At 41.2% G+C, this 27310-nt stretch overlaps 2 protein-coding genes across 8 annotated transcripts in view; one reads left to right on the top strand and one right to left on the bottom strand.

Moving 5' to 3' along the window:
- The window catches only part of LOC139964577 (uncharacterized), an 83138-nt gene that overhangs the window by 38136 nt on the left and 17692 nt on the right, over positions 1 to 27310 (top strand). The window contains exon 4 of one of the 7 annotated variants that reach the window (XM_071966288.1): positions 21937 to 22067. The exons of 5 other annotated variants lie outside the window; for them this stretch is intronic. Coding sequence is in view for 1 of the 2 variants with exons in the window: in XM_071966286.1 (XP_071822387.1) it covers positions 7061 to 7120 (60 nt within the window). In the remaining variant the exon portion in view is untranslated. Of the gene's footprint in view, positions 1 to 6436; positions 7121 to 21936; positions 22068 to 27310 lie in introns of those variants that run through there. One more of the 7 variants, XM_071966286.1, reaches the window with a different exon arrangement.
- On the bottom strand, positions 22388 to 23607 carry LOC139964580 (uncharacterized). Its single transcript, XM_071966292.1, has one exon. It carries the CDS (start codon positions 23441 to 23443, stop codon positions 22700 to 22702), a length of 744 nt encoding a protein of 247 aa, XP_071822393.1. The 5' UTR covers positions 23444 to 23607; the 3' UTR covers positions 22388 to 22699.

Here is a 27310-nt window from a genome sequence, read left to right as displayed (position 1 = left end):
TCAATTAGAAAATGTAAGCTTAGGCCAATCAAACTGAAAAGCAAATTTTACCATCGTATCTTGTTTAAAATTACTCTAAAATGTAATACCAGATTGGTGTAAAGAAATAATAACAACTAGAAACTACTCCAATATAAAATATAACATTCCCTCTTTAAGACATATCACTTACAGTACCTTCCAAACAAATGCCGATTTCCAGCAAATATAAAGTTGTAAACTAAGCTACGCATTTTTGTTTTGTTTTTGCAAACCGATGGTTAGGCTACATTTCCCATTGACTTAGTGTGGTTGTTAGGCTAACATGTGGTCGAAGATTGCAGTTTCCGTGGATATTTTTATTTTTTATTTGCGACACAACTAGAGCGAATAAACAGATCGCAAGGTTAGATTTCCATGCAGTTGACTTAGTGTGAAGTAAGGCTATCATGTGGTCGGAGATTTGTGAGGATTTTAGGTTATTTTCGCTGGTACTGAAATTGCTTCGTGCAGGCCGTAATTTGCCACTGGAACTTCCCGGTGATTGTGCGCGACCCTCTCGCACTGCTTCAAATTTGATGCGAGATGTGAAAACTGTTTGCGCGATTCGCGCTGCAACTGCAATTCCTAGCTAAAGCAAACGCATGTCACAATTAATTTTACACAGACACCTGATATAACGAGGGCCATCTTTTTATGTTTCGTTTTTCTTTTTCGCACTCGTAATTGTGCTTTAGGAGGTCTTTTTAGCACTTGCGAGGGCGAATCGCCCGTCGCCCCCGCTTATTTCCGACCCTGTCCAGTACATTTGTTAATTCGCGAAATTGGTATTGCTGCTATGCTTACTGTGCCAAGAAATATGAAGTCACTAACCACGAGGGAAGCAAAATCGGCGACCCTGGCAGCCTCATTTGATGAAAGTATACACTGTGAAAGACTGTAGAGGATGTCTTATTTTAATATTTCGTAGTAAAAGAACAAACCTAATACATCAGTTGCAATTTTCAACTCCCATATGTTTTGTATAATGATATTTTCACCTTCCATACGTTTTTGAATAATCGGTATCACATAACTGGTATTCCACGTAATTTTTACCGAATCCGATTATGTTATGATTATGCAATATTCGTACCGATTCCGATTAGGTGAATCGGTTGAACACTAGACAGAATATTGCAAAGTCCAAGTGTACAGCTATATAAATATGTACAGTACTGTTACATGTAACCAGTAGGTGGTAAAACCTAAACAATTTTTCAAAATTGTTTCAAAAGTTGCAAAATATAGCACCAATTTGTTAACTATAATTTCTCAAAGGAGAGGGGACATGTTAACTGGGCAACATTAATTTTTTAGTCTCGCCTCCTGCAGTACAAACAAGTGGCTGTCTGCCTCTCTCTATTGGGACATTGTACGTCAATCCTTCCCCCACCCCCATCCCCCCCCCCCCAATTTCAGGTTATTTTATCAAGTGCTAGTGGCAGCTCTGTTACCTGTCTCCATTCTACTGTATATATGCACTCAAATCAATCTAGCTTTACAAAAGTTGGTAACATTTTAACACTGCGCAGGGTCAATGCCCATTTCCTCTCCATTCTCAAGACGTAATACTGTAATTCCAGGATAATTTTCAATCCACTGGAATCTCATTAGTTTTAAAATTTTGGTGAAGGTTCTGAAGTTAACAAGGACCTGAATTCAAGAAAATATCACCTTTGTCAAGCACTAAGGTATCCTGTTAAATTTTTGTTTTTGAACTAGAATTGTTTTTCAGTATTTGATCCTCCATGCCTTTGTTTTCTACTGGTACCAGTTGTGCAAGAACATAGTAGTGAGCTTTTATATAGTGAAAGTATTTGCCTGTGTTTTCACAGGTTCTCTTCACTATGCCTTCAGCTTTATTAGCTCTTCTGTAATGTCTAATCCAGGTGTTTTACTTGAAGCCAGATTGGTTTAGATGTTGTTATGTGACCACATTTTATGTGCTTAGCCCAGGATAGAGCCTTGGCTTGTCTGCATATTTCAGGCCATTGGGGTTTTCAAGCATTGTCTCTGTAATTGACATCATCTATTCCATCAGATGCTGTTTTATGAGCAAACGATATCTTGAAGGATGCCAGGGGAATAGGGGACTCCTTCCCTCTCCCAGACACCCACCCTAGCTTGTCAACAGATATATCAAGATGGGTTACCTCTGCTGTTCTCATATTTGGCATGTGGCTTCCCCATAATTAGTACAAAAACCCTGCTATTTAGGGTGGAGGTCAAAGGTCATTTGGGGTCAGTTGAGGGCAAAATGCAAAAAAAAAGTGTAGAAGAAAAAGGTGTATCTCCAGGACCTGAACATCAACGAGCTCATGTATGGATGGTAGGATAGCCTTATGCAGTGTAAAGTTTTAACACAATTTGGTGTAGGTCAAGAGTTCAGTACAGGTCACGAGGGGTCAAAACTTGAAATCGTGTTTCCAGGTTGGCTCTCATATTTACATGTTGCGTCCCTATGATGAGTACAAAAACTCTATTGTTTGAGGGGAGGTCAAAGGTCATTTGTGGTCATTAGAGGGCAAAATGTGAAAATCTCATAGAGGGCACACAGTGTTAGAAGGTTAGCAGTTCATTCTAGGCAGGGTAGAATGAGAGTAAGGGGAGGGGACAGGTAAGCTCCTCACTCGTAAATATCCAAACCAGTAAGTTTTGGGATTTTTATGCAGGGCAAACGTCATATGAAGTCAACAGTGATGAAAACCTGAAACATAGTAAACATGATATCTCAAAAGGGAATATAGACAAGTTACATATCACTTGTCATATATTTGTCCTACTGTGTGGACAGCTCAAAGTCGAGCAAACTAACTCCAAGGAATCAGCTCTCCAAAAGTGTTATACAGGCACTGGCTCTAGCGTCTGCTCAAGTGTGGACTACAGTTCTGGCTCCAGTGAGGGCTCCCAAACAGGCTCTGTTGTGGGCTGTCATACAGGGTCCAGTGTTAGCTCTCAAACAGGCTCCAGTGTGAGCTCCCATACAGGGTCCAGTGTGGGCTCCCAAATAAGCTCTGTTGTGGGCTCCCAAATAGGCTCTGTTGTGGGCTGCCATACAAGGTTCAGCGTGAGCTTCCAAACAGGTTCAGGTGTGGGCTCACATACAGGCTCCAAGTGTTAGCTCCCAAATAGGCTCTATTGCTGGTTCTCCTACTGGCTCCAGTGTGGGCTCCCAAACAGGCTCTATTGTTGGCTCCCAAATAGGCTCCAGTGTGGGCTCCCAAACTGGGTCCAGTGTGGGCTCCCAAACTTGGTCCAGTGTGGGCTCCCAAGCAGGCTCTGTTGCAGGCTCCCAAATAGGCTCCAACGTGGGCTCCCATACAGGGTCCAGTGTGAGCTCCCATACAGGGTCCAGTGTGGGCTCCCAAACAGGCTCTGTTGTAGGCTGCCACACAGGGTTCAGTGTGAGCTTCCAAACAGGTTCAGGTGTGGGCTCACATACAGGCTCCACTGTTAGCTCCCAAGCAGGTGCAGCCTATCATCATATTGCTGTGTTGCTGCCCTTTGTGGTACGAACAACCATATTGCTGACACCTTATCTTTCATCAAACTTCTGCTCACAGGGTTCTTCTCAAACTCAGGGAGAACAACAGGAGTTTGATATCATCATTACCTGTCTCCAACTAGGGGAACATCAGATCATCAAGTATGACCAGTTGTCCTGTGGATGCCATGTATTTTCAGACAGAACTTCTGACATGCTTAGTCATATTCAAGTGGCATCTATCACCATTTTAACTTGACAATTCCGTTTTCAGTTGAGAACTACAACTAGTGCACTGCAGTACAGGCTCCGTCACCCTCTACAGAACCTCTGTAATGTTAGGGACAACTTTTATCTTCTATATTGTCCCTGTTGAAGGTCAGCAAACAATCTACTACAAGGATTAAAAGGTTGACCATGTTTGCTGCCCATTGTACTTAATTACCAGTATGATTCACCTTTAGGCATGAGCTATGCTTTTCCAATTCTGCTAAGGTCATGGCAAGCAAAAGTCCAACAGCTGTTATGTAGACTTCCACAAACACATACTATTGTGTGAAGAGTATATGTCTTCTCAGGATGTTTATTTCCACAAACACATACTATTGTGTGTTGAGTATATGTCTTGCCAGGATGTTTGAGCCCTAACTTGTAAAAGAGGACAATCTATAGTGCCAAATCTCTTGTTCCAAACACTGTTGCTCTGTCGTGGCAACAAAGAGGGCCAAACCAAGCAGAAGATTTTACATGCTGATTGTACTGCTGGAATTTCCTTACATTGGAGCCTCTAATGATATAACTTAGGTGATTACTATACAAATAATGAATGGTTATGAGTGCAATAGTGCAAATATTTCATGAGTTAAAAGATGGAATGTTCCATTCAATGAGGCGCAGCCGAGTTGAATGGAACAAATTACATCTTTCAACGAATGAAATATTTGCACCATTGCACGAATGGAAACCATTCATTATTTGTTTTATACAACATATTATATTAAGATGGGTAAAATGCACTCATGCAACAGACAGGTTTCTCTGCTCTCTTACCATTGAAAAAAATGCTACCAAAAAAGTATAACCCATGGTTCTATTTCATAGAGTGGAATAGAGCGGATTTGCATGCAATCAACGAGCAATTGACCAATCAAATGACCAGAATACAACTAGGTGTTGTATAATACAGGTTATCCCTGCATACTTGACACAATGATTTTGAGAAGTATTGCACTGCTATCAACAGCATCAGAAAAACTCATTTAAAAGAAACTTGGATTGTGTTTTTCAAGTATAAAAGCTATCCTCCATCATTGTGGATCACACCAACTTCAAAGACTGGGTATAATGTTCAGTAGATTCACTGCTTTGTAAGAGATGGAACCATTCAAGACATCTTCTTTGATCACATCACAAATCTGAAATCAGTCCCCTCCCCCCCTCTCCTTATTTTTTAAAGATAACAAAGGCTCTACATTCAAGTCAAAATTACTTTTTCAAAGACTGTTTTTTGCTGTAAATATTCTAAAAATAACTCCTGTTTTTGTGCTGCAATTTCATTTTGTCATATTAACAGAGCAATTTTAAACCTCTCAGATATTGATGATACACATCTGCACATGTACACATTAACACAAACAGGTGCAGTATGTACACATATTTTCACATACCTAATGTACATTGGACTGTGATGATGTTGGCACTCTACAGGTTTTGATGCCTTGCTGAAAGCAAAAGGAATCTGTGCAATGGTGGTTACAAGTGTGTGTGTGTATTTAATGTAAATGTGTGGTTCAAAAACATTGTGTATGGCTATAGCAACATCAACATTGTGTGTTATTTTACAAGTAATGTTGTTCTATTGTTTTCAACTGTTGGTTGCCATTCTCCATGTGGCAATGGCTACTCGCTTCTCTACAGAGATAGCATGTTGACGCCTTGTTACTCTCCTTTCTGTGCGCGGTGTGAAAAGGCATATAGAACAAAGCTTTTACTATGAATTGTAAGTAATCATTGCAACCTTTTCGTGATCATAGTTGATCCACCTTGCTTTCTTCAATGTGGATGGGTCTGGGGTCATCAGCTTTATTTCCCCTCACATTCTCAAAGGCCTTAAAATCTTATGTTTTCCCATTAAGCTTGGTGTTGCATCTGAGGAACTTATGTAATGGTTGATGTATTAGACTGTTTAATCCAGTCACTTTAATCAGGCAATGATAAATCCTGTACCGCATCACAATATGCTATGCAAAATGACCAAGTTGCAACACAAGTGCAATGATGTATTTTATAAGAGACAAAATTCAGACATTTCAAAACTACTACACAATCTTTGAGCAATAATTTCTTCCATGTTAATTGATAAATATTTCTCAACACATAATAGTGTTATAGAAATCTAACCTAGACTAATAGCAATGTTTGTTTTATGGTCTACAACATATCAAAATGAATTTTGTCATCATTTTAACACAAGGACCTTATGTGCACCTTTTACAAAAAACTGTTCTTATTTACAATGTAGTCAGGAATCACAAAGCCTGTTGGTTTTCTGTTTTTTTTTTTCTGTTTTTTTTTCTCTTACTTACTATGTTTGTCAATCATTTCTGAGAAGATGTCACCCATACGGCTTTTTACTTTTTTTCTGCTGGTAACACTATGGACTGTTATGTTTGAAAAGATTGTTTGAAGTGGCCAATGAATTCTCAAAAACAAACTCTCCATCATTTGAAATGATATATGACACTTATTTCTGATATGCTCACTGGTCCATACATTCAAATTTATACTGCCATATATGTAAGAGCTTTTATATGTTAACAGTGGACAGAAAAAGTCTCATTTTCATTACATAATAAAAGGCAGCTTTAGAGCAATTAACAACTGGGTACTACATATCAAGTCAGCCATGTAACAAGTTGTGCCTAAGTATAATCTTAACTGGGCACACTGTATACAGTATTACTCAAACTTGCTGTACACATCTATATGATGTGCGTGTAGAAAAGTGTTTGCTGTCTGCATGTGTTGCAGTGTTTTTCCAAGAATCCAATGGCTGTTCTCAGGAAGTGACATTTAGATCAAGGAAGGACTGTGAAAGGGTAGCTCAATCAATGGATACACAAAGGTTGAAATACTTGTGCAATATACTTGAATAGGGTGGGAAGGATGTGGTCTATTTGATGACATTTAGGTTTATTGTACAGAGGAGGAACTACCGTGCTACAGCTGGATGGGTTTTAGGAACTACATGTTTGCTTTATCCTGGTTCCACTTAGCTTGATTTCTTTGTAAAAGGAAAACTTGTATGTTAGTACTGGAAAGAATTAGAAATAAGTGAGAGGTTTAAGTTTTAGAAGTCCAGTGTTTCACATAGCTGAATTACCGTTGGATGATAAATACTTCTATTATCATTTGGATCATTCTTTTCAGTTTGGAAAGTATCAAAAGGGAATAATGCAGATGTCCAAACATTGGAAAAACGTTGGAAAATAGTAGACACAAATATTATTTGTGCAGAAGACAAACCTACTTTTAAGGATATATTTGGATATAACCATGCATGAAGAATTGATGTCGTACCGAATACTACACAGCCCTTACAGTCTCACCAATGAAGTAAATATATTTGATCTAGTGGCTTTGGAGAAAGTTTTCAGATATTTATATATATAAATGATGATTATGGAATTGTTCTCTTGGAAAAAAATTTCAGGCAGGACATTCTCAGGATCATGTAGTTAGGGAGGCATAGAGGGGAAGTTTAAGGGATGCTATGGAAATATTCAAACATATTTCTGGTCTTTCTTCACTCAAACAATTGGAAGCCCAAGAACTAAGTTGCTTAGTTTTAATTATTATTTAGCCCATTATTTTATTGTACACTAAATTCCTAAAAAACAACATAGAATTCAATGTGGGGGAAAACAGAAGGCCTGCACCATCTTTAAGAATCTTGCAATGCATTTTACATTGATAATATGATCAGTTAGTGCTGCCTTGTTTTCTCTGCATACTACATATTGATATTCTGTCTTGCTACACAGGGATATTGTTTATCATAAATCTTGGCTTTTCTTTTCAATGTTTGAACAGATAATATTTTATAAAAGTTCATCAGGATATGCAATACATAATGGCACATGACAGTTACTTATATTTTGACAGTAGAACTCAGTCACAAAGAAATCCTTTTTTGCAGATTTAGGGAAATTTTGTCCTAAAATGCTGCTTTTGTGAGTCACATATATATACTAAACAGCACAGAATACCTACAATTACGTACAATACGTACAATTTGAATATTTTCATACTTGTTTACAGTGGCTGGTCCCTTTAAACACAATTCACATGGTTCTGTATGGAATTATGTGCATTAAACATGCATGTGAACATACACTTGATTAGCTAAATAGGAAGACATATCTTTATGATTATATTAGTATAAATGTCACTGATGATATCTTCATCAAATCAAAGGTGCATGTCTGGCCGGCTACCTACAAAACATGTCACTGTGACATTCTCCATTCTGGTGTAAAGTATTACAAAGATTATGATGTGATCTTTGTGCCTAGGGTTGTATATATTGTTTGAGTCATGTGCAACCCTAGTCGAAACATAAGGTCTCTATTTCATTTAGTTTTGGCCTTCATTTTAAAATCCATCATTGTTGTGACATTTTTGCAATGGTATTTTAAAAGTTCAGCTGCGTGCAATAATTGTGAGTATACCTTTATGCCTACTAGCTCTAGGCCTTCCATTTATTGCAAGTTTTGTAAAAATCTGATACATGTTGGTCTAAGTTTTCATTTAAGAGTGTAACTGTTCAGTTGGTTTAAGTTTTGCTGTAAACATTTTACAAAATTGCCATGGAATTATGGCCTACGCCATAGACATGTTAAATCATTATGCATGGTGAGCAGGCTTATTGTTTTCTCAAAGACTCACTTGTAGGTAGAGTATGCCATGAATTAATAATTCTTTGAATAGGATTAGGATTATGTTATAGTGTAACTATGTCATTATAATAATAATGATAATAGTGATTTACAATGTGTGCATATCCCAGAAGGGTGCTCAATGCGCAGGAGAGGAAAAGAGAAAAGAAATAAAAAACGAATGAACTAAAGAATTATTGGTTAACATTGATGAATGCTTGACAGTTAAGATGAGTTTTTTTAATAAAGTGGGGGAAGCACAACATCTGAGTTCTATCGGTAATCCATTTCAGAGGCGAGGAGCAGCTTCTTCAAAGATCTGTCACCCCAATCCATGTATGTTAAGGCTGTTATTCTTGGAGTAAATGCATGTTACTGGATCGAAGATGTTGTATGAGAGTGTATGTCTAGAGCATGTCAGAGATACAAGTGGGAGCCAGGCCATTCAACGGTTTGTAGGTAATTAACAGGAGCTTGTAAATAATTCGGTGAGAGACCGGAAGCCACTGTAGCTCTTAAAGAATACGTTTGATGTGACAAGACTTCTCCATTTATGCAACAATTTGTGTAGTGGTATTTAAAAGGTGTTGAAGTCGAGCGATTTGATTCTATGGTAGACCATAGAGAAGCCTGTGTCCATTATCGATGCGTGAAGTAATAAAGGCCTGGGTAATTTTCTCAGTGGCTTCATGATTCAAATAATTGTGAATATTAACGATATCCAATGTACAAGATAAATGACCCAATGCATGTACAAGATAAATGACCCAATGCTTACAACAGCAATGTACTACTATCATAGTATTGAGATACGTCAGCATTGCTGCACTGGTTTTACTTCATTATTTTCTCCTTTCAAAACTGTGTATAAAGTGTAAAAAGTGTATAATTTTCTTTAAAATTATGGGTTGACTTTATTTATTTTCAAGGACTTTTACCTTTTAATGTCTAATCCTGCCAGAAGTTGCATGTGTCTTGAAGGGTGTCTAAGTTTCTTCTGTTATAGTGGCTGCATATTCGTCAGGACCTACCATTTGGCTAGACCCTACATAGAACCACCATGAAATCAATAAAATTTAAAGCTAGGAATACAATAAACAAATTGCTTGTGACACTAATGTATGTTTGGCAGATACCAGACCTGCGGTTCCTACTAACAAATTGTAGACAACCATCAAAGTTCAAGATACCGTGTGGACTATTTTTCAATTAGAATAAAGTTCAGTATTGGCCAGGTTATATCAGTAACAATTATTAAAATGGGGAGGGTGACTAGTGCCATATGGGTTGTCATGTTTCTACTTTTATTTGTAAATTCAGGTTTATTTCTGTCTATAGTGTGTTTAACACAATACATGTATAATGCATGCATATATGTTGTTGGTATCCTATTAAATTGTGATTTGACCAACATCTTGCCTAGTCTTTGATCCAGTCATACCAGGTCTGTGAAGCTGTGCAGTCATTGGCCAAACCCTTGATATTTACTTCGTTCCCCACTTACCTGTCTCCCCACAACCTATGCACCACATTCTACCGTGTCTAGAATGCCCTGGTAAACTTTTAACACTGTACACCCTCACTGGCCCTAATGGCCTTCCTTCATTTTTCTACCCACAAAGTGTCTCACTGTGTTTTTCGGAGTTAGGAAAATTTTCGCGAAATTCGCCCAGAATACCTTGGATTTATACTCTAGAAGTTTCCTATCAGGACTTCTGCACTTCCAAGGATCTTTTCCAGCCTGATAAGTATCCTTTTCTTGTAGGGAAGGGTGTTTTTGGGGGCTGTTTTAGTGTACACTCTCGCCCATGCGTTCGTTTTTTCTTATGCAACGTTTTTAGGGTAACAGGTAGTAGCTCTGCGAGACTACTTCGTTCGTTGCCTATGCCGCCTTGTTTACGCGGATAGGCATGTATTTTCGTATGTACATGTGTTTCAGCTTTTCTTACTTTCATAAGATGTTTTGCTTTCATGTACTTCGTTAATTTTTACGCTTTTAGTGTGGGTTTTCACTTTTGTAGCGTAGTTTGTAGCCACGTTCCGATATCTCCTAACTAGTCGAGATAGTCGGCTGGTTTTGTTGTTTTGTCTTGTTAAGACGGGAGTATCCTTGATTTCATATATTGTTGTATATTTTCATGTTTCCTCCAGTTGTTGCTACGTGCGCTCCCTGAGTCTCATGTCTTGGGGTGTACCTCGTAGCCTTGTTCCCCCCTCCGCTGGTTCGCGGTTAGGGGGGTTCTCTCCCTTATATACATGTTTCATCCTTTTTACAAGTTTTGATGCATATATGTTTAGTTACGTTGCTTCCATATGTCGGAAGTGTTTCTCCTTGTAACGTATCTTGTAAGCTGCGAACTCCTATCCAATACTAGGCGGATAGGCGGTTCGATTACGTTGTTGTTTCTTGTTTGAACCGTCGTATATTTGTACATATTTTCATGTTTCTCCATGGGTTTCGCTACTCGTGCGCCTCCTAAGCGTCGGGAGTTTCACTTGCGGCGTACCGTACCTCGTAGCCTTGTTCATCCCTTCCCGCTCTGTATGCGGATAGAGGGGTTCTCTCCCTTGTATACATGCTTCGTCCTTTTCCTTCTGTATTCTAGTTCATGTTCCCTTCTAAGTGTGGGAAGTTTTTCACTATTATAGCGTACCTTGTAAGCCACGAGCCTATAGCGGGGCACGTTGTTTTTGTCACGTAAAGTTTACTCTCTGTTAGCATACTCCCACCCTACTTCCTCCTTATAGTCGTTCCGTTTGATACGTTAGACTATTCGCCGTTAGTCTCTCCTTAACGTGGATTTCTCAGACATGTCTCGAAGCCACCTTAAATGTGTGAACTGTTCCGAGACCTCTGTCTAGTCTGTTTTGTTTTCACACCAGACAGTTGCAGCACATCAACACCTGGCTAACAGGCCGGGACAGGTTAGATCTATCACCAAATAGGCTTGCACGGTAAACCGGTTTTAGTACCGAAACCGGTTTTTTCCGACCGAATTTCGGTACTATTTTTTATTTTAAGAAAACCGAAAAACCGAAAAAACCGGAAAAAACCGAAATGTGAATTGCAAAAACTGAAAAAAAAAGGTTTGTTGACTTTGGTTTCTCCTTTTTACTGTTCTTTTTGCAATATGAAAGTAAATTGCAACAAGAGAAAGCTTTTCTGATAGACGACATTGTCAGCTACGATCCGCACATGCCATAACCAGTGCTTGAGGGTGGATAGCTAGGCCTAACATTAGGCTATGCAGCCCATATATGCGTGCATCAGTTAGGCGACCTTGTAGTATTGAACTGACCTTGGTGGCCAACGTTAGTAGTTGTGAGAAGTACACACTCAAATGACGAGATGCAGTTCAAAATAAATTGTTACAATCAAAGTGTTTGTCCTCTTTGTGTTCTTCTTACTATTTAACTTCAATTAAATAGTAGAGGATATGGAGAAAATCTTTTCAAACACATTGATCACAGTTCGTGTTCAAAAAATGAACGTTAAAACTTGAAAGATACATTGCGCAATCCACAATACAATACGACATGTACAGTCGCAGGGGAGGGGGGCTCTGTGAGTTTAACAACTAAGATGTAACAAGTATCATTAGAACAATCACGGGGGGGGCTCTGAGTTTAACAACTAAGATGCAACAAGTAACTTTAGAACAATCGCGGGGGGGGGGGGGGGGGTTGAGTTTAACAACTAAGATGCAACAAGTAACATTAGAACAATCACAGTCCATTATTCACAAGAGACACCTGGCGTCAGGCTTGAGTCAAGGAATATTAAAGGAGTAAAAATGTTGCATACATGGCTGAAAATTACAGCTGTTGCTGTTGTGACAATTCTCCTTTGTACGCTAATGGATTTTATTTTCTTTGTAATTTTCCTTTAAACCTTTCTTCTTATCAGTTATCAGACAAGGCGTCTCTCAGGTGGTTTTTCGTTTACGTTGATGAACACATGTTTCCAACTTAAACGTTAACAATTTACATTCTTTGCCGACCTAATCCCGCTTTTGCCAGTGATATTTTTCAACTTGTACTTGAAAGTGAAGACGGTAAATTCTCTTCACTCTTTGAAGAGAAATTTATTTTACCGCCAAGATACCACCCGCGAACATGGCTAGAGCCTCGTGCAATTTGGTACCTTCATTGGACCAATCATATTGTAAAGCATTTTTTTACGATCTCCAGTTGGTCATAATGGGGTTTATGCTCGGCCCTCATCTCCGAAAATATAACATATAATATAACATGACCGTCATATTTTTTTCTGAACACGAATTTGAACTTCGTGAAGTACAGTAAACACAAGACAAACGATACGTGTACGTGATGTTAAAACTTTAAGAAAAAATTTCACTAACACATTTCTTTTCGACATATTTACTTTAGTTTAGTTAACGTGGGTTATAAAATGACAGTCATGTAGGCAGTAACATTTCTTGAATTTATTATTCTTATTTTTAACAATTTACTGCGAACGAACAGACTTGAACCCGCTGTTGATAAAGCTTCAAAAATACGCATCTTAGCGATCGAGATTTGGATGTTTTCAATGCAATTCAGGAGGGGAAAAAAAAACCGGTTTTTGAGCCAGATTCGGTTTTTTGCTAGAGAAAAACCGGTTGTAAGTTTTCACGAAACCGTGCAAGCTTATCACCAAACCCACAGTTCCCCTGGAGGGAATCGGAGGAAGTGAGAGAGTTGGTGGGAGTTGAGATGGAGAGAGGCCATGAGAGGGCCGGAGAAGAGAGAGAGAGAGAGATGGAGATTTTGCCACCCAAGGTGCCGGCGTTGTCCGGATGTATCACCAAGGGCCAGGGCAAGGCTTCGGCCAGCAAAAAGCCCATGTGAGAGAGAGATGGAGAGAGAGGAGATTTTGCCACCCAAGGTGCCGGCGTTGTCCGGATGTACCACCAAGGGCTAGGGCAAGGGCAAGGCTCAAGGCCAACCAAAAGCCCATGACAAAGACGGCCAGAGCGGACATTCCGTCCGGGTCGCAGAGAGCGGCACCGGTTGTGGTGCGCCCAAAGAGAGGGGCTCCGGAGAGCCAGGGTCCGGCGAGACCTCAGAAGGAGCCCGGAACAGACGTTCCCCTCCAACCCAAGGAAGGCTAGGCTCAAGGCCGATAAAAAGCCCATTAGAAGTTCCGACCGGAACGGACGGAATGTCCGGGTCGAGGAGAGTGGTACCCGGCGTGGTACGCACACAGAGATAGGCTCCGGGAGCCCGAGTCCGGCGAGAGAGGCCGGAGGAGAGAGAGAGGAGAAAGAGATTTTGCCCCCCAAGGTCCCGGCACCGTCCGGATTCTATGACCAAGGGGAAGGCAAGGGCAAGGCTCAAGGCCAATAAATAGCCCATTTGAAATTCCGACCGGAATGGACAGAATGTCCGGGTCGAGGGGAGTGGTACCCGGCTAGGTACGCACACAGAGATGGGCTCCGGGGGCCGGGTCCGACGAGACCGCGGGTCCAGCGAGACCTCACAGGGAGTGCGGAACCGAGGTTCCACTCCGGATCCCAGGAGCCGGTCCCAGAGCCGGGAACCGATGAGATCAACAACTGCTGGGCCCCCAGAACGGGGTAGTAAGGGCAAACGCCCAATCCGAAAGGAAAGCTGGCCGGAGCGAGGTTCCCACGGCAAACGGAGATATACTTATCCCCAGCCTCAAAGTTAATCCCACCTCCAAGAGGGGGAAGAGTCTCTTTCATCAGGGGAGTGTTGCCCCCCGGAACTAGCAGCTTGAGCTGCGACGACAGGTTCGAATCAATTGCGGAAAGACACTGCAATCGCTACACCATTTATCATTACACATCCCGAATGTGTGTTTAATGAGTACCAGCAGAAACCAGGACATGACATAGATTTCCTGGGCATTCATGGGTCATATTCTCCTAGATAATTATATTTCTCTCTCGTTATAATTCATCGCCATATGTCTAGGTTTGAAACCTTGCTTATGTTTTGTTGTTTAAAACGCTTGTGGAACCCCTCCAGAGCATGTTAAAATGCGCAAACTGAAGCGATTCTAGTACAGTCTCGTTACTTAGTACCTTGGCAACCTGCCAAGAAGAGAACATTTTCGAAACTTGGCAAAGTGCCAGGAAAACGAAGCCTTCTAAGAGTCTTGGCAAACTGCCAAGAAAATATACCCGCGCTGTATATTTGTCATGAGAGGAGGGGGGCCAAGCAGTCACCTGGATTGACACGTGTAAGCTCAACGTTTGCTGCAACGAGCTGTCGACTACGTGAGCGATCCCATGGAATAAGCCTCTCTCTCTATTTTTTGGGTGAATTACCAAGACAAACGCGTTAGTAAGTTGGAAAAGGGGTAGGTTAAAACCCCAGCAAAGGTACAAGCGCTAACGCGCTCCGAGCATACAGTATGTGCTTCATGAATAATGTTTGATGTTCCGACATTTTAAACACAGTTGCATTTCGTAGCACCTGATAGCCTAGTCGTGGCTATGCGCTAGGTTGTTTCAATGGGAAGTTGGATACTTCTACTGTACTACACTACGAAATTGACACGTCTCGACATGGAGAGATTTGAGGAGTAACGGGTACGTTATCATAACATTTATTACGTGTTTATTACGTTAAATGTGGTGTTGTAAAAACGTCGACATAATGTGTCTATGAGATATTAATGTCATATTAATGTTATATTAGTGTCTTAACGTAAATCGTTTTGATATATTAGCCTGAAAACGTTTTCGGTGACATACCTCTTACACCACTAATAAAGTTATCATAACAAAACACTACATGCTTAGTAACGCTTTTGTGTTTGCTGAGTAACTCCCCGGGCTCCGTTAAGCAGCCAGGGATTTATGAGGTGGATTTTCTACAAACCCACCCTCTCACCATCTTCACAGCCCCTGTTGGGAGTTTGTTTCTGATGAGTAGGTCTATAGCTCAGTAAGCTCAGGGTTAAAGCCTTTCAGTCATACTGTAAGGCCCCCGGTTCAAGTCACCCCAAGATTAATGTATGTTGTCCAGCTACAGAGTTGTTGACTTTTCATAATCATGGACGTTAAATTTGTATGTAAGAGACTGACTTCAGTCAGCTTGCAGCTTGGTTAAGCCAGTGAGGCTTCTTCTCAAGTTCCTACTTGCAGGATGATCCTAAATACGTTCTTAAATACATACATATAGTTGTAGGAGTCACATAAACAGTAGCAGTGTAGCTTTGTTTAAGATTCTGATGAAGCAAACTATCCATTCAGTACTCAGTCTCATTTTTTGTAGCAGGGTAGCATTGTTTAAGATTCTGTACTCACTCAGCAGAGTGAGATTCTGTACCTTCAGTACTCATTTTTGGAGAGTACTGTGGTCAAGTGGTGAAGGCAGTGGACTGGTGATCTAAGGCTTGCAGGTTTGAGTCCTGGCCGGATCATTCAGTTGTTTCCTTGGGCAAGGCACTCTTTCGTCAGTGCAGCTTCCCATCCAGGAGATACTTGTCTCTATGTTTGACAGGTTTTCGTTGACCGGGGTAATATTGTTAGGCGCCTCGGACATCATTATCTTTCAATAGGTCTACGCCTTTTCTTTCCCCAATATTATGATTAATATTTTTTATCATGGAAAGAGCCTCCATTAAACCTCCCTACAGGGTACAGCTTAGCATCATCAGGACCTTTTCTTCATAGTTTTCTGATTGCAACGGGTTGATAACTGAAGGAGTCATCAACGGTACTGTGGTACTGAATCAGTACTGCAAGTGCGGCTGTCCTGCAAGCGCTAACAAGGTCACCAAACAGGCCGCTGTCCTTGACTTCTTTAGCAGCAGATACAGGGGTTTGGGCTCTCTGGAGTCCTCCGGCGCCCAGGTACGGGGTTTTTGACTACCATCCTCTCAGACAACACGACGGTGGTAACATACTGTAGCTACGTCAACAGACATGGTGGCACCAGGTCAGAGAGATATTGCCGTCTGGCAGGGGAGACCCTCACCACAGCTACAGAATCTGGCATGGCCCTACAAGTCTCTCAGATAGCCAGAAAGGAGAATGTGATGGCCGATGCTCTGCCCAGGGGACAGCTCCACCCTGACGAGTGGACCCTTTCGCAACGAACATGAAGTAGGTTTTCCACATGTTCAGCAGACCTCTGATAGACCTGATTGCGACACAGGGCAACAATGGGCTGCTCATCTTTGTTCAGGCGGTCCCACCCGCAGGCCTTCTACATAACGCCAGGTCCCTGTCGCGAAACGGACCGGAAGCTTACATCTTCCCCCTCTTGGCATGGTCAGCCATCATAGTGGCCCCGCTGACCCTGGTTCGGGCAAAAGTTCTCCAGCTCCTAGCGGACGAGCCGGCGATCCTGCCGGACAAACCCCAGTCGGTTGTCCCATAGACGGGGCGCTGGCTCACCCGGACAGCAAGGGCCTACAATTATATGCCTGGAAATTGTCTGGTGTTCCCTTAGACAGAAAGGACTTTGGCCGCCAGAGTGAGAACAACCTTGGTACTTACGTTTTCTGCCTACGGAGATTCGGAGTGTGCCGAACGAGACAGACTCTGCCTACCATGGCCTTTCTAACCTTGATCGCCGACTCCTTACCCACACTGTTCCAAGAAGGGAGGCAGGGTTTCGACGATCAAAAACTATCGTTCGGCTGTTGCCGCCTTCCTAGAGGGGCTTCCCCTACGGCTCCACGCCAGGCAACAACGGCACGCCTTGACTAAGGTGCCTTCAGTCCTACGGTTTGTGGGGTGCTGATACTTCTCGACCCCTCCTTCGCTAGAACCAGGTTTGGGCTCTCCTACCGGGAGACATCATCATCCCAGAGATCAAGACCTTCTCTTTGATCCCCGAGGACAGACTACAGTATGGTTTCCCATTAGGGCACTGAAGTGGTACCTCAACAGAACACAAGATCTCTTGGGTACTTCGACATCTCTGTTCTTCCTCCATCGAGTGCCCCACTCAGCAGCCTGGGAGGATACCTTGTCCCGCTGTTTGGTGGAAGCCATCCGCCCTCTGGCTACAGGTCCAGGCAGATCCATGGCTCACAACAGCAGGGGTTTCACTGCTTCTACAGCCCGGTTCGCAGGCTTTCCAATAGTGGACATCTGCAAGACGACGGCGTGGAAGACTCCAATCGCTTCCTCACCTGCTTCTTATCGGACGTATCACAGGCCGATTTGGCTTTGGTCGCTCGATGATACGGGCTGCGGGGGTCCCACCCCTCGGGCCTCCCACCATCGGGCAGTGCCACTCGGTGCATAGGTTGTGGGGAGACAGGTAAGTGGGGAACGAAGTAAATATTATAAAACTTACTGGTTTATATATTTACGAGTGACCCACTTACCTGTCTCCATTTCCCGCCACCCTCCCCCGAGGGAGGTGGGACGCAGCCGGACGGGGGAGCGGTCGTTCGACCTGACTCATGACTCCTCGCATTTCGTCGATAGACATCGCCACCCCCTGGGTCGCCTGCAGCTACTTGTCTATCAGTGGGTGTTGTTTCCTTAGTTTGGTTTACCAGGTTACTCTTTACCATCTAAGGTAGTATGGGCCTCGTCCCCTTGTTCAATTAGGCCTCTGTAGGTGTAGGGGGAGGCACGACTACGGGGTGACGGAGGGCGGACCCCCACCCCGACTGTTCGGGGTGGGCTTCACCCTCCGCCTGGAGGCGTCAGCAGTCTTTGTTAGCGTTAAATTTTTCTTTCTCGGCGAGCTCGGCGGTTGGCAGGGTTTACCCGCCACCCTTCCCGAGGTCGCGTCAGGGGCCACTTTGTGGGAAAGTGGTCTCAAAATGAAGGAAGGCCATTAGGGCCAGTGAGGGTGTACAGTGTTAAAAGTTTACCAGGGCATTCTAGACACGGTAGAATGTGGTGCATAGGTTGTGGGGAGACAGGTAAGTGGGTCGCTCGTAAATATATAAACCAGTATTTATCAGTAATACTGGATCATATCTTTATAGCTTTGTACTTTCCAATTATTTAGTCTTTGATCCAGTCATACCAGGTCTGTGAAGCTGTGCAGTCATTGGCCCAACCATTGATATCACCAGTAATACTGGATCATATCTTTATAGCTTTGTACTTTCCAATTATTTAGTCTTTGGTCCAGTCATACCAGGTCTGTGAAGCTGTGCAGTCGTTGGCACAACCATTGATAACACCAGTAATACTGGATCATATCTTTATAGCTTTGTACTTTCCAATTATTTAGTCTTTGGTCCAGTCATACCAGGTCTGTGAAGCTGTGCAGTCATTGGCCCAACCATTGATATCACCAGTAATACTGGATCATATCTTTATAGCTTTGTACTTTCCAATTATTTAGTCTTTGATCCAGTCATACCAGGTCTGTACTTGGTGTGTGCAACCTTCAATTATCTACCTTAGACCCACACTGTATATTTAGACTCAACTATTACTCAAACTGTAGGTAATTTATTGGGCACAGGCCAATAGGCCAGTCTCCTGCACACTACTAAAGCACTCTAGATGGATTCTTTAGTGCTCAAGTCATGTGGTAACTCGCTAAGCTTTTAGTTCACTTTAGAGCCTGGGCATAATAAACATACAAAGGGATAATGTTTTGAAAGTATTTGGTGCAAAGAAGTGGTTTGTTGTCTATGTTGCCTTTAATGTTTCAGTCTTAAGTCCTAGCATGGCCACAGATCAGCAAAAGTTGACACTATTATCATGTAGGTTATAGAGTTTCAATTATGTGCTGTTGAGGTGATACATTGATACTCATCTATGCATATTCATCTTTATAGAATGAGAGTCTATGAAATGGTTCCTTGTGTTTTGCATTCCAGATTATTAGTGATTATATAGTGTTCAGAGAGTAGTATAACTGTAAAATCAATGGAAATGAGTTCCAATCAGATACATGACTGGACAGAACTAAAGCTGTATTTATGCACAATTGTAATGATTAATGAAAAACAGTCGATTCATTTCAATTTCTGAAACCTTCCAAACACAATAGAGAAACTGTTTTCACTCTCCTGAAATAGAAAGGAAAAGTTCTTCTTAAATAGCATGAGTTTACAAATTTTGCACCCAGTTTCTTGGAAATAAAGAATTTTCAGATAGAAAGTAAAAGTTGTAATTCTGCATTGTCCTGTAATAAACAGTAAAGGGGAAAGTGTGCTGCAGCACTTAAAAATGTGGATTACTGTTGACTGAAAGACTGATAGCAATACATTACACCATGGATTGAAAATCCTTCCTAACTCAGCTATTTTCAGGAACCTGATTTACAGAAGAGCAGAAATCTGCTTAAAAAAATTACTTTGTTTGCAACTTTTGGGTGAAACAGGAAGCATCAAATTTGAAATATCATGTATACTCACTACAAAGATTGAAAAAATGTATAGCCTTTGAAAATTAAAGTGAGCAGACAGCAAAATCGGTTAACATCTACTTTACAACAAGTGATCATCAATTGAACATACATATTCTGACCTCCAGGTCAATGACAAAGATATACTGTAGTTCATTTATACATGTACCTTAATAGTGCAGTCCATATGTATGCATAATACTAAATTTGTACTAGTCGTCACTTATGGACTTTTAGGGAACCTGGCCAAAACATTGCGTCCCGGATGCAGAATCCTGTGTTCGTAACAATGCTGCATGTCTTAAAATGGTAAAAAATATTGACATGTGCTTTATCCTTTATTTGATCATACTAGAGAAGTTTACAGTATATGCCTCTATAAAGAAGCAAGCCTTGAGATGATATATGCATTGTTTGGTAATGAATCATGACTATACTTGGTGTAATAGATCACTATGCCACCATAATGACTCAAATACTAGATCTGTTTCTTTCAGTTATATTAAAAGACTTGTCATTAATGTAAAGGTTGCATCATAACTTGGCACTACCATGAAACTTGACAGAGCAAACATCATATTCATGTTAAATCAGATATGTTGTAAATATTTAGATTGTTGTCATGGTGATATTTCCATTTCCAAGAATCATGGTGCTCCATGGCCCAGCTATATAAAGAGAAATCACAAATTATCAATAGTACTTTGTAGGGGAGCTGTTTCAGCTATTATATTTTCTCTATTCGTTGAATTAAGCTTTTCATAATAAAAATAACAAGCACAGATGAAATTTTATTGCTAGAATGTCAGAGGAATATCATGCCTAGAAGCTCCATCAAATTTTTACAAATTCCTCCAAGAGTAAGTATTCACATCTGCGAAGCCTTTTGTGCATACTAAAGCAGTTAGAAACGAGAATTTAAAGGAATCCTTATCTATGCCTTTCCATTCCATTTGAAGGTAAATTTTGTTACAAACTTAGATGGTTGTAAACATGCATCAGCTTTTTCCGCAAATTGGCGGAATATCAGTGATTTCTTTTCTACCTTGGACAAAAACTATTATCCTAACACACTGTAGCCTACGCAAACTGGAGCCTATACCACAATTTGTGCAAAGTTCCACAATTGTTTTTTAACCCAGGCTCATCCCAGTGTAAAGGCTATCAAGAAAAGAAAAGAAAAGAAAACACTATTAGTTCTAGGGTAACATGCAAGGTTTTCACTGGTTGAGTAATTCTGCATTCGCCACAACTTCTTTCAATGTATGGCATTGTAAAATACTCTCTAAAGAAGAGCCATATTTTTGTTTTCCTTCATGTTACTAGGGTGGCAGACCTTTTCACTGTACCTAGGTGTATGCAGGGTCCATATTAGTTTTGGTAGTTTCAAAGGTCACTAAATTACTATACTGTAAGTCAACATCTAGGTAGAAGTCTGAAATCCTGATAAAGAATTTATATATTGCACACATGCTACAGATTAGGTCCTGTTATTTGAGCTCAGTGATAGATTAGGATTAAGATAGGATCAGACCAGTGGCATGTGCAGGATTTCAAAGGTGGGAGATGGGGAGGGGAGAGGGGGCTGAACCTTTATGGAAGGAACAAAGGCAAATCAATGATTTTGCTGCCCTGAGGTCATTGAAGCTGACTCCTATGTAGGGTTGTTTGGGGCCCTCTCCCTACTAGAGAAAAAATCCCTACTAAAAACAAAATTAGACGTAAAATGGTGCATTCATGCCATTAGATCAGATCACAGGTACCGCATCAAATTTGCAATGTAAGTGCAGTTAAGGTTTGACCTAGGATCAACAGTATTTCCCTTGTTGTTTGTTGCGTGCATGTAATGTGACACAGTAGTAGTAATTACAGCGCTGTACATCAAACCGATTGCGAGCATTGGGTCTGATACTATAACCGATGCAGGAGTCTAATGTAAAGTTGTTGAACACATTGCGGGATCTGATCTGTTAGTGTCATTGGTTAACTTCTCTTAATGTTTTTTCTTTTCAAGAAGTGAAGTAAATCTTTGTCATCTGTTGCTTCAATACTATTAGCAATGCTCACATGTAATATGCAAGACCAGCTGGTTGCTAGTAGCATTAACCATCATGCCACATCCATGACGTCATCTTAGTTGTCAATCTGTTCTACTTAGACAATTCCATCTGTTCTTCATAGGCTTTATTCTCCCAGACCTGTAGGATGAGGAAAAAAAGATAATGTCAGGGTCTGATTCTGTATCAGCGCCAAGCAGCTGCTGCGATGTAATCGCAAGCACTGGATTTCCAAGAAATATTCATTAAATTCAGGTAATGTAAACTGGAGTAGTCTCCATGCACAGCTATTGAGAGCTGTACTTCACAAGAAGCAGTGTCGTAAATGTAGAATTGATTTGCGTCAATAGAGATGAGATGCCAGTAGGCCAGTAACCATAATAATGTAGGTATGCAAATGCCATCAGAAAATGCTATAAAATTGCAGTATGTGTCTGCTTGTATGATTTGAAAACATACAATATTAGAGCTGAGGAGCATGTAATGTTTTCTTTTCCCCTATTTAAGGAGGATAGCAGGGTGGTGGAGGGGCAGTGTTGAGGGGGACAAAGTGGAGGGGGGCAGGGTGGAGGGGAAGGGAAACAGGATGGATGTTATTTGTGAAATATTTAGTTATGCAATGTTTAATACCCTAGGATATTTCAAATGTAAATTAGTTACTTATGCTATGTGACTTAACCATAAATGTTCATGCATATGAAACGTCAGCCCACGTTGAGTCCTAAGGGATAGCTTAATTTGCTAGTGACAGGAAAAGGACATGTGAAGTCTCTTACCAGGGCAAAGACAAATGGCTAGAAAGTACAGAAACAAAAGATGATCCAGTTAATCTTACTTTTATTGGATGCAACCTAGGAATATAATAATCTACAAAACAATAAAGTGTATCATAATGTTCTGTTCATCGTAAGTCGGCTGATATTCCGTGCACTGAACCCAGTCCGAAGAATCTCAGTAGGCTGACCCTCAGTCCGCAGAACCTCAGTGTGCTGACCCTCAGTCGGTAGAAGTTCGGTAGGCTGACACTCAGTCGGCAGAATCTCGGTAGGCTGACCCTCGGTCGGTAGAACTTCAGTAGACTGACCCTCAGTCGGTAGAACTTCAGTCGGCTGACACTCCGTCGGCAGAACTTCAGTAGGCTGACCCTCAGTACGCTGAACCTCAGTACGCTGAACCTCAGAACGCTGAACCTCAGTACGCTGAACCTCAGTACGCTGAACCTCAGTTGGCTGAACCTTAGTCGGCTGTCCCTCAGTACGCTGAACCTCACTTGGCGGAACCTCAGTCGGCTGAACCTCAGTACGCTGAACCTCAGAAGGCTGAACTTCAGTAGGCTGACCCTCTGTCGGTAGAGCTTCAGTAGGCTGACCCACAGTGGGTAGAACTTCATTCAGCTGACACTCCGTCGGCAGAACTTCAGTAGGCTGACCCTCAGTTGGGCTGAACCTCAGTAGGCTGAACCTCAGTCGCTTGTCCCTCAGTACGCTGAGCCTCGGTTGGCGGAACCTCAGTCGGCTGAACCTCAGTCGGCTGAACCTCAGAATGCTGAACCTAAGTACGCTAAACCTCATTTGGCTGAACCTCAGTTGGCTGTCCCTCAGTAGGCTGAACCTCAGTTGGCGGAACCTCATTCGGCTGAACCTCAGTACGCTGTACCTCAGTACGCTGTCCCTCAGTACGCTGAACCTCAGTTGGCTGACCCTCAGTGAGCTGAACGTAGGCAGGCTATCCTTAAGTCTGCTCAACTTCAATAGAGTGACCCCAGCGTGCTGATATTCAGTTGTGTTACATTGAAGTCCTAGCTGGCCGTATTACCCTAGTCTGATATTAATTATGTAAACTCGTACAGATGCAAGGGAGGGGTGTGACTGTACTGGATACTAAGCATAGGCAGTTCCTTCGAACTCCGCCCGGTTGTTAATTAGTAATAGTTGTGTACTATCAGACCCGTCTGCTTCTTTAAAAATAGCCCCCAGCCTCGGTGCCTAGAAAACTGGTTGAAATGATTACCTCCCTCCTCACAGTGGTATCTGGTTTTCCTACTCCTACGGGGATTATACTACTAGCCGGATACGGTTCGGGGCCTTAGTGAGTAACGACCATTACTAGTACCACAGGTACGGCCGATAAATAAATGATCAGATTAGCCGCTACCGACCAAGAAAACAAAAGCGAGCCCTCCTGATATGTCCCTCCCTAATTGGCAGTATAGGGGATTATTAATTACTAGCCTAGGTACTTATCTTTTACCAAACTCACTCTTTATCTCTTGCTGCGTAGGACTAATGGTGTATACTGGTATTGGTAGGTCTGTTCCCCTTGACGGTTGATCGTATTGTGCCTCAAACAACGTGGTTCTGCGGCCAGGCTATCCTGCGGGAAACCCTTCACAGAATTTTCCACAGGTCGCACATTCTTGTTAGTGGATAGTGCCACCAAAAATAACTTAGGAATATAGAAAGCAGTATTCGTTACTTATATACAGTATGTTGAGAGCAATCAATTTACCTTAAGTGTCATGCTTCCTTGATCAGAGTGTTTCAATAGCCAACCTAGAACCTCTGAAAGACAAGATATTGTGTTTGAAACATGCAGCTCTTTTAGTTCAATTAAAGTAGAAATTCATTTCACTTTTCAAGCACCTTCTAGCAGACCTGGGTCAGTTTTGATACCATTTATCAATTGCATGTAGTTAAGTTAGGGTTAGGGGTTAAGTCCCAAAAGAGTACAGCCTGTAAGTTCTTGTTTGACTGGTCAAAACAAGAAGGCAAACATATTAAGTTTGATAACTTATTTGAGTTAAAATTTGGCATTTGTTTGGTGGTTTCGTAAAATTCAACAAAACGGTAAACAACCATATTTCAGAACCGTTTACTGTATGCACCATTTACTGTATGTTGTATCCAACATAGTCTATTACCTGTGTACATGTATGCTTTCTGATCGCAGGACTATTTCGCCCGGTGTATGTACATACAGTTAGTTAATCCGGATGTGTAGCCTAATGTTAGGCTTACACATATTCACGATAATGAGTGCAGATCCTGGTGGGGACAGCAGGACGCGTCCCCACCAACTTTTTCAGTGGTGGGGACAGGATTTACCGGATCTCCACCAATTTTTTTGACCAAACGCTGCATTTCAAATTCCCCTGTATTGAACTTTGGCGCAGTTTGATCCAGCATTACAAGTGCAAATGATATGCTATAAAAGACGAGAATTATTACTATTGACACTGTTAGGCTAGACTTCTCCGCTGAAGTATTAACACAATCAATCATGAGAAACATAATCTATACACGAGACTGGTAAATTGTGATCAGCAAAACGGACTGAGTGCGAACAAAACAATCGTTAACAACTCACACTGTGTGATAATTTGAGCTAGCTTCACATCCTGCGGTGTTTCCACTTTCAGTTGAATTACCTGAAGTTTTGGTCAATTTTGGGAAATATTTTGAGAAGATAAAATTTGGATGTTTCCAATTATATATGTCTCTGAAGTAGTAAGAATAAACTGGGCCTTACAACCTGCTACACTATAGTACACTTTTCATCGAACTGTGAGAGGTATGAGCTTACTAAGATGAATATACGAGCAGCATTCATATAAGTTGATGTAACTAAAATTATCACAAGTTCTCATTTTATTAAATTTATCCACAGTAATATAGGACGGATATCGCATTTGCGGCAGTCTATAATTGTTTTCTGGGAGAGAACCCCAGACCCATCGTACATACAAAATTCTACTTGGATTATTTGTCCCCGGAATTTTTTTTCTGCAGACGCCCATGTATTTGCCCAAACAAATCTTGTGCGCTACGCGCGAACCCACTCCGCTTACTGTAGATACAGTAGTATCAGAGAACAGACACGCGTCACCACCATTATCCAAGACTGATCTGCGCCAATGTTCACAATGTCTGGTGGAAGTGCATGAGCAACTGATTAAAACTACAAAGCAATGGCAAAATCGGTAAGGTTTACTGTCATAGCATAATGGGTCATACTGTAGGTAGGAGGAATGTTTCTATGTAAGTTTGAAACTTTATGGAAATGTTTCCATTTTGGCTACAGTACTGATCAAAGATAGCAAAAGTATGGATACACTACAGTAAGTCCTTTCTGCATGAATTCAGTTTCCATCAAAATAATATGTCATTGTCCAAGATTTGAACTTGCATTGAGGTATACAATATGTTAACCCTTACCCGTAACAGCATGCTATTGTACATTTAATGCACACAGTACATACCAAGTATTGCAAACTCGAGCTCCAGGGATCTCAGGGTCATATCATAAATTGTGCAATCTGAGCATCCCAAGTTGATCTTGAGCAGGGGATCCAATCTTGATCTGATTTTGTGCACATCCTCCAGTATTTTCAGGCCTTTAATTGGGAAGTTGTATCAGTATAAGTTGAAAATGGTCATTTCTTATTTTGAGTGATATTTGAAATGTTGGAAAATAAACTTAATAGAAATGTTTTTGCAAAATGATGCTGGTTTGAAAGTATACTGGAATATAATCACTCTATATATTTGAAAGTGCAATTGTTTCATGATGAACCCACATGCATTTTTGTGGAAATATGAAAACATTATATTGAACATGTTCTGTACTCACTTTTGGAAATCTTGCAGACTGTATGATGGCGACACTGTTAAAGTGTCTTTCCTTTAAATTAGTGAGAATGACTTTAAATGATTTTGTTGATAAATTGTTGTACTTTTGTTTCCTAATTCCACCTTTGTTAATTTTGACTTCATTTATTTGCCTTGTTTATTTTGTGTGTGTGTTTCTGCTGGCCAGTAGCTAAGTTTAAGACCTCAATTCAGAGACATGCATACCATCTGATAGATAAAGATCCTGTGCAGTCTGCTAGTCTTAATTTGGATCTGAGCTACACTCACTAGCAGTCTAAGAGTATTGCCCTGGTGCCCCATGCCTTGCAAGCGACGTGTATCTAAAAATAACATCTCTGCTGTTTCTGACCATGAAATGACGTCAGAGCCAGAATCTTGGCGTTTGACATTTCATTGCAGCTCGTTGTTCTCCCACACAAATCGTCTGATATTTAAACTATGTTTTCTGCTACCCTTTTAGCTCTTGCTTTGAGCAGCGAAAAGCTAATTTCGATCTTCGACAGCCACTTCAGTTTCAACAAACCAATTAATAGTTAAGAGATGGCATAGCAGGTAGCCAGTATCTTGACATTTAAACAAAAATGTTGAAAGGGGAGAAAAAAAGCTACTGTGTGGGTATCTGTTTAACTCTGAAGGATTCCATATACAGCTTTTTTCCCAAGTTATCTCCTAAAAATTCACAGGTTTTAATGTGGTTTAATGTAGGTATTATTCACTCTTCAGTGTGTTTCCAAAATAGTATGTTCATTTGGAAATTTAGACCTGTAACAAGAGTGGCATTGATGCAAGACCATCAAAGGTGTAGGTTACAACTCACACTAACATTTACAGATCTGAGTGCCTCATAGC

The sequence above is a fragment of the Apostichopus japonicus genome, chromosome 23 (assembly GCF_037975245.1).
Source record: "Apostichopus japonicus isolate 1M-3 chromosome 23, ASM3797524v1, whole genome shotgun sequence".
NCBI lineage: Eukaryota > Metazoa > Echinodermata > Holothuroidea > Aspidochirotida > Stichopodidae > Apostichopus > Apostichopus japonicus.
Note: the sequence above shows the minus strand (reverse complement) of the source record. Positions and strands in the feature narration are given on the sequence as shown.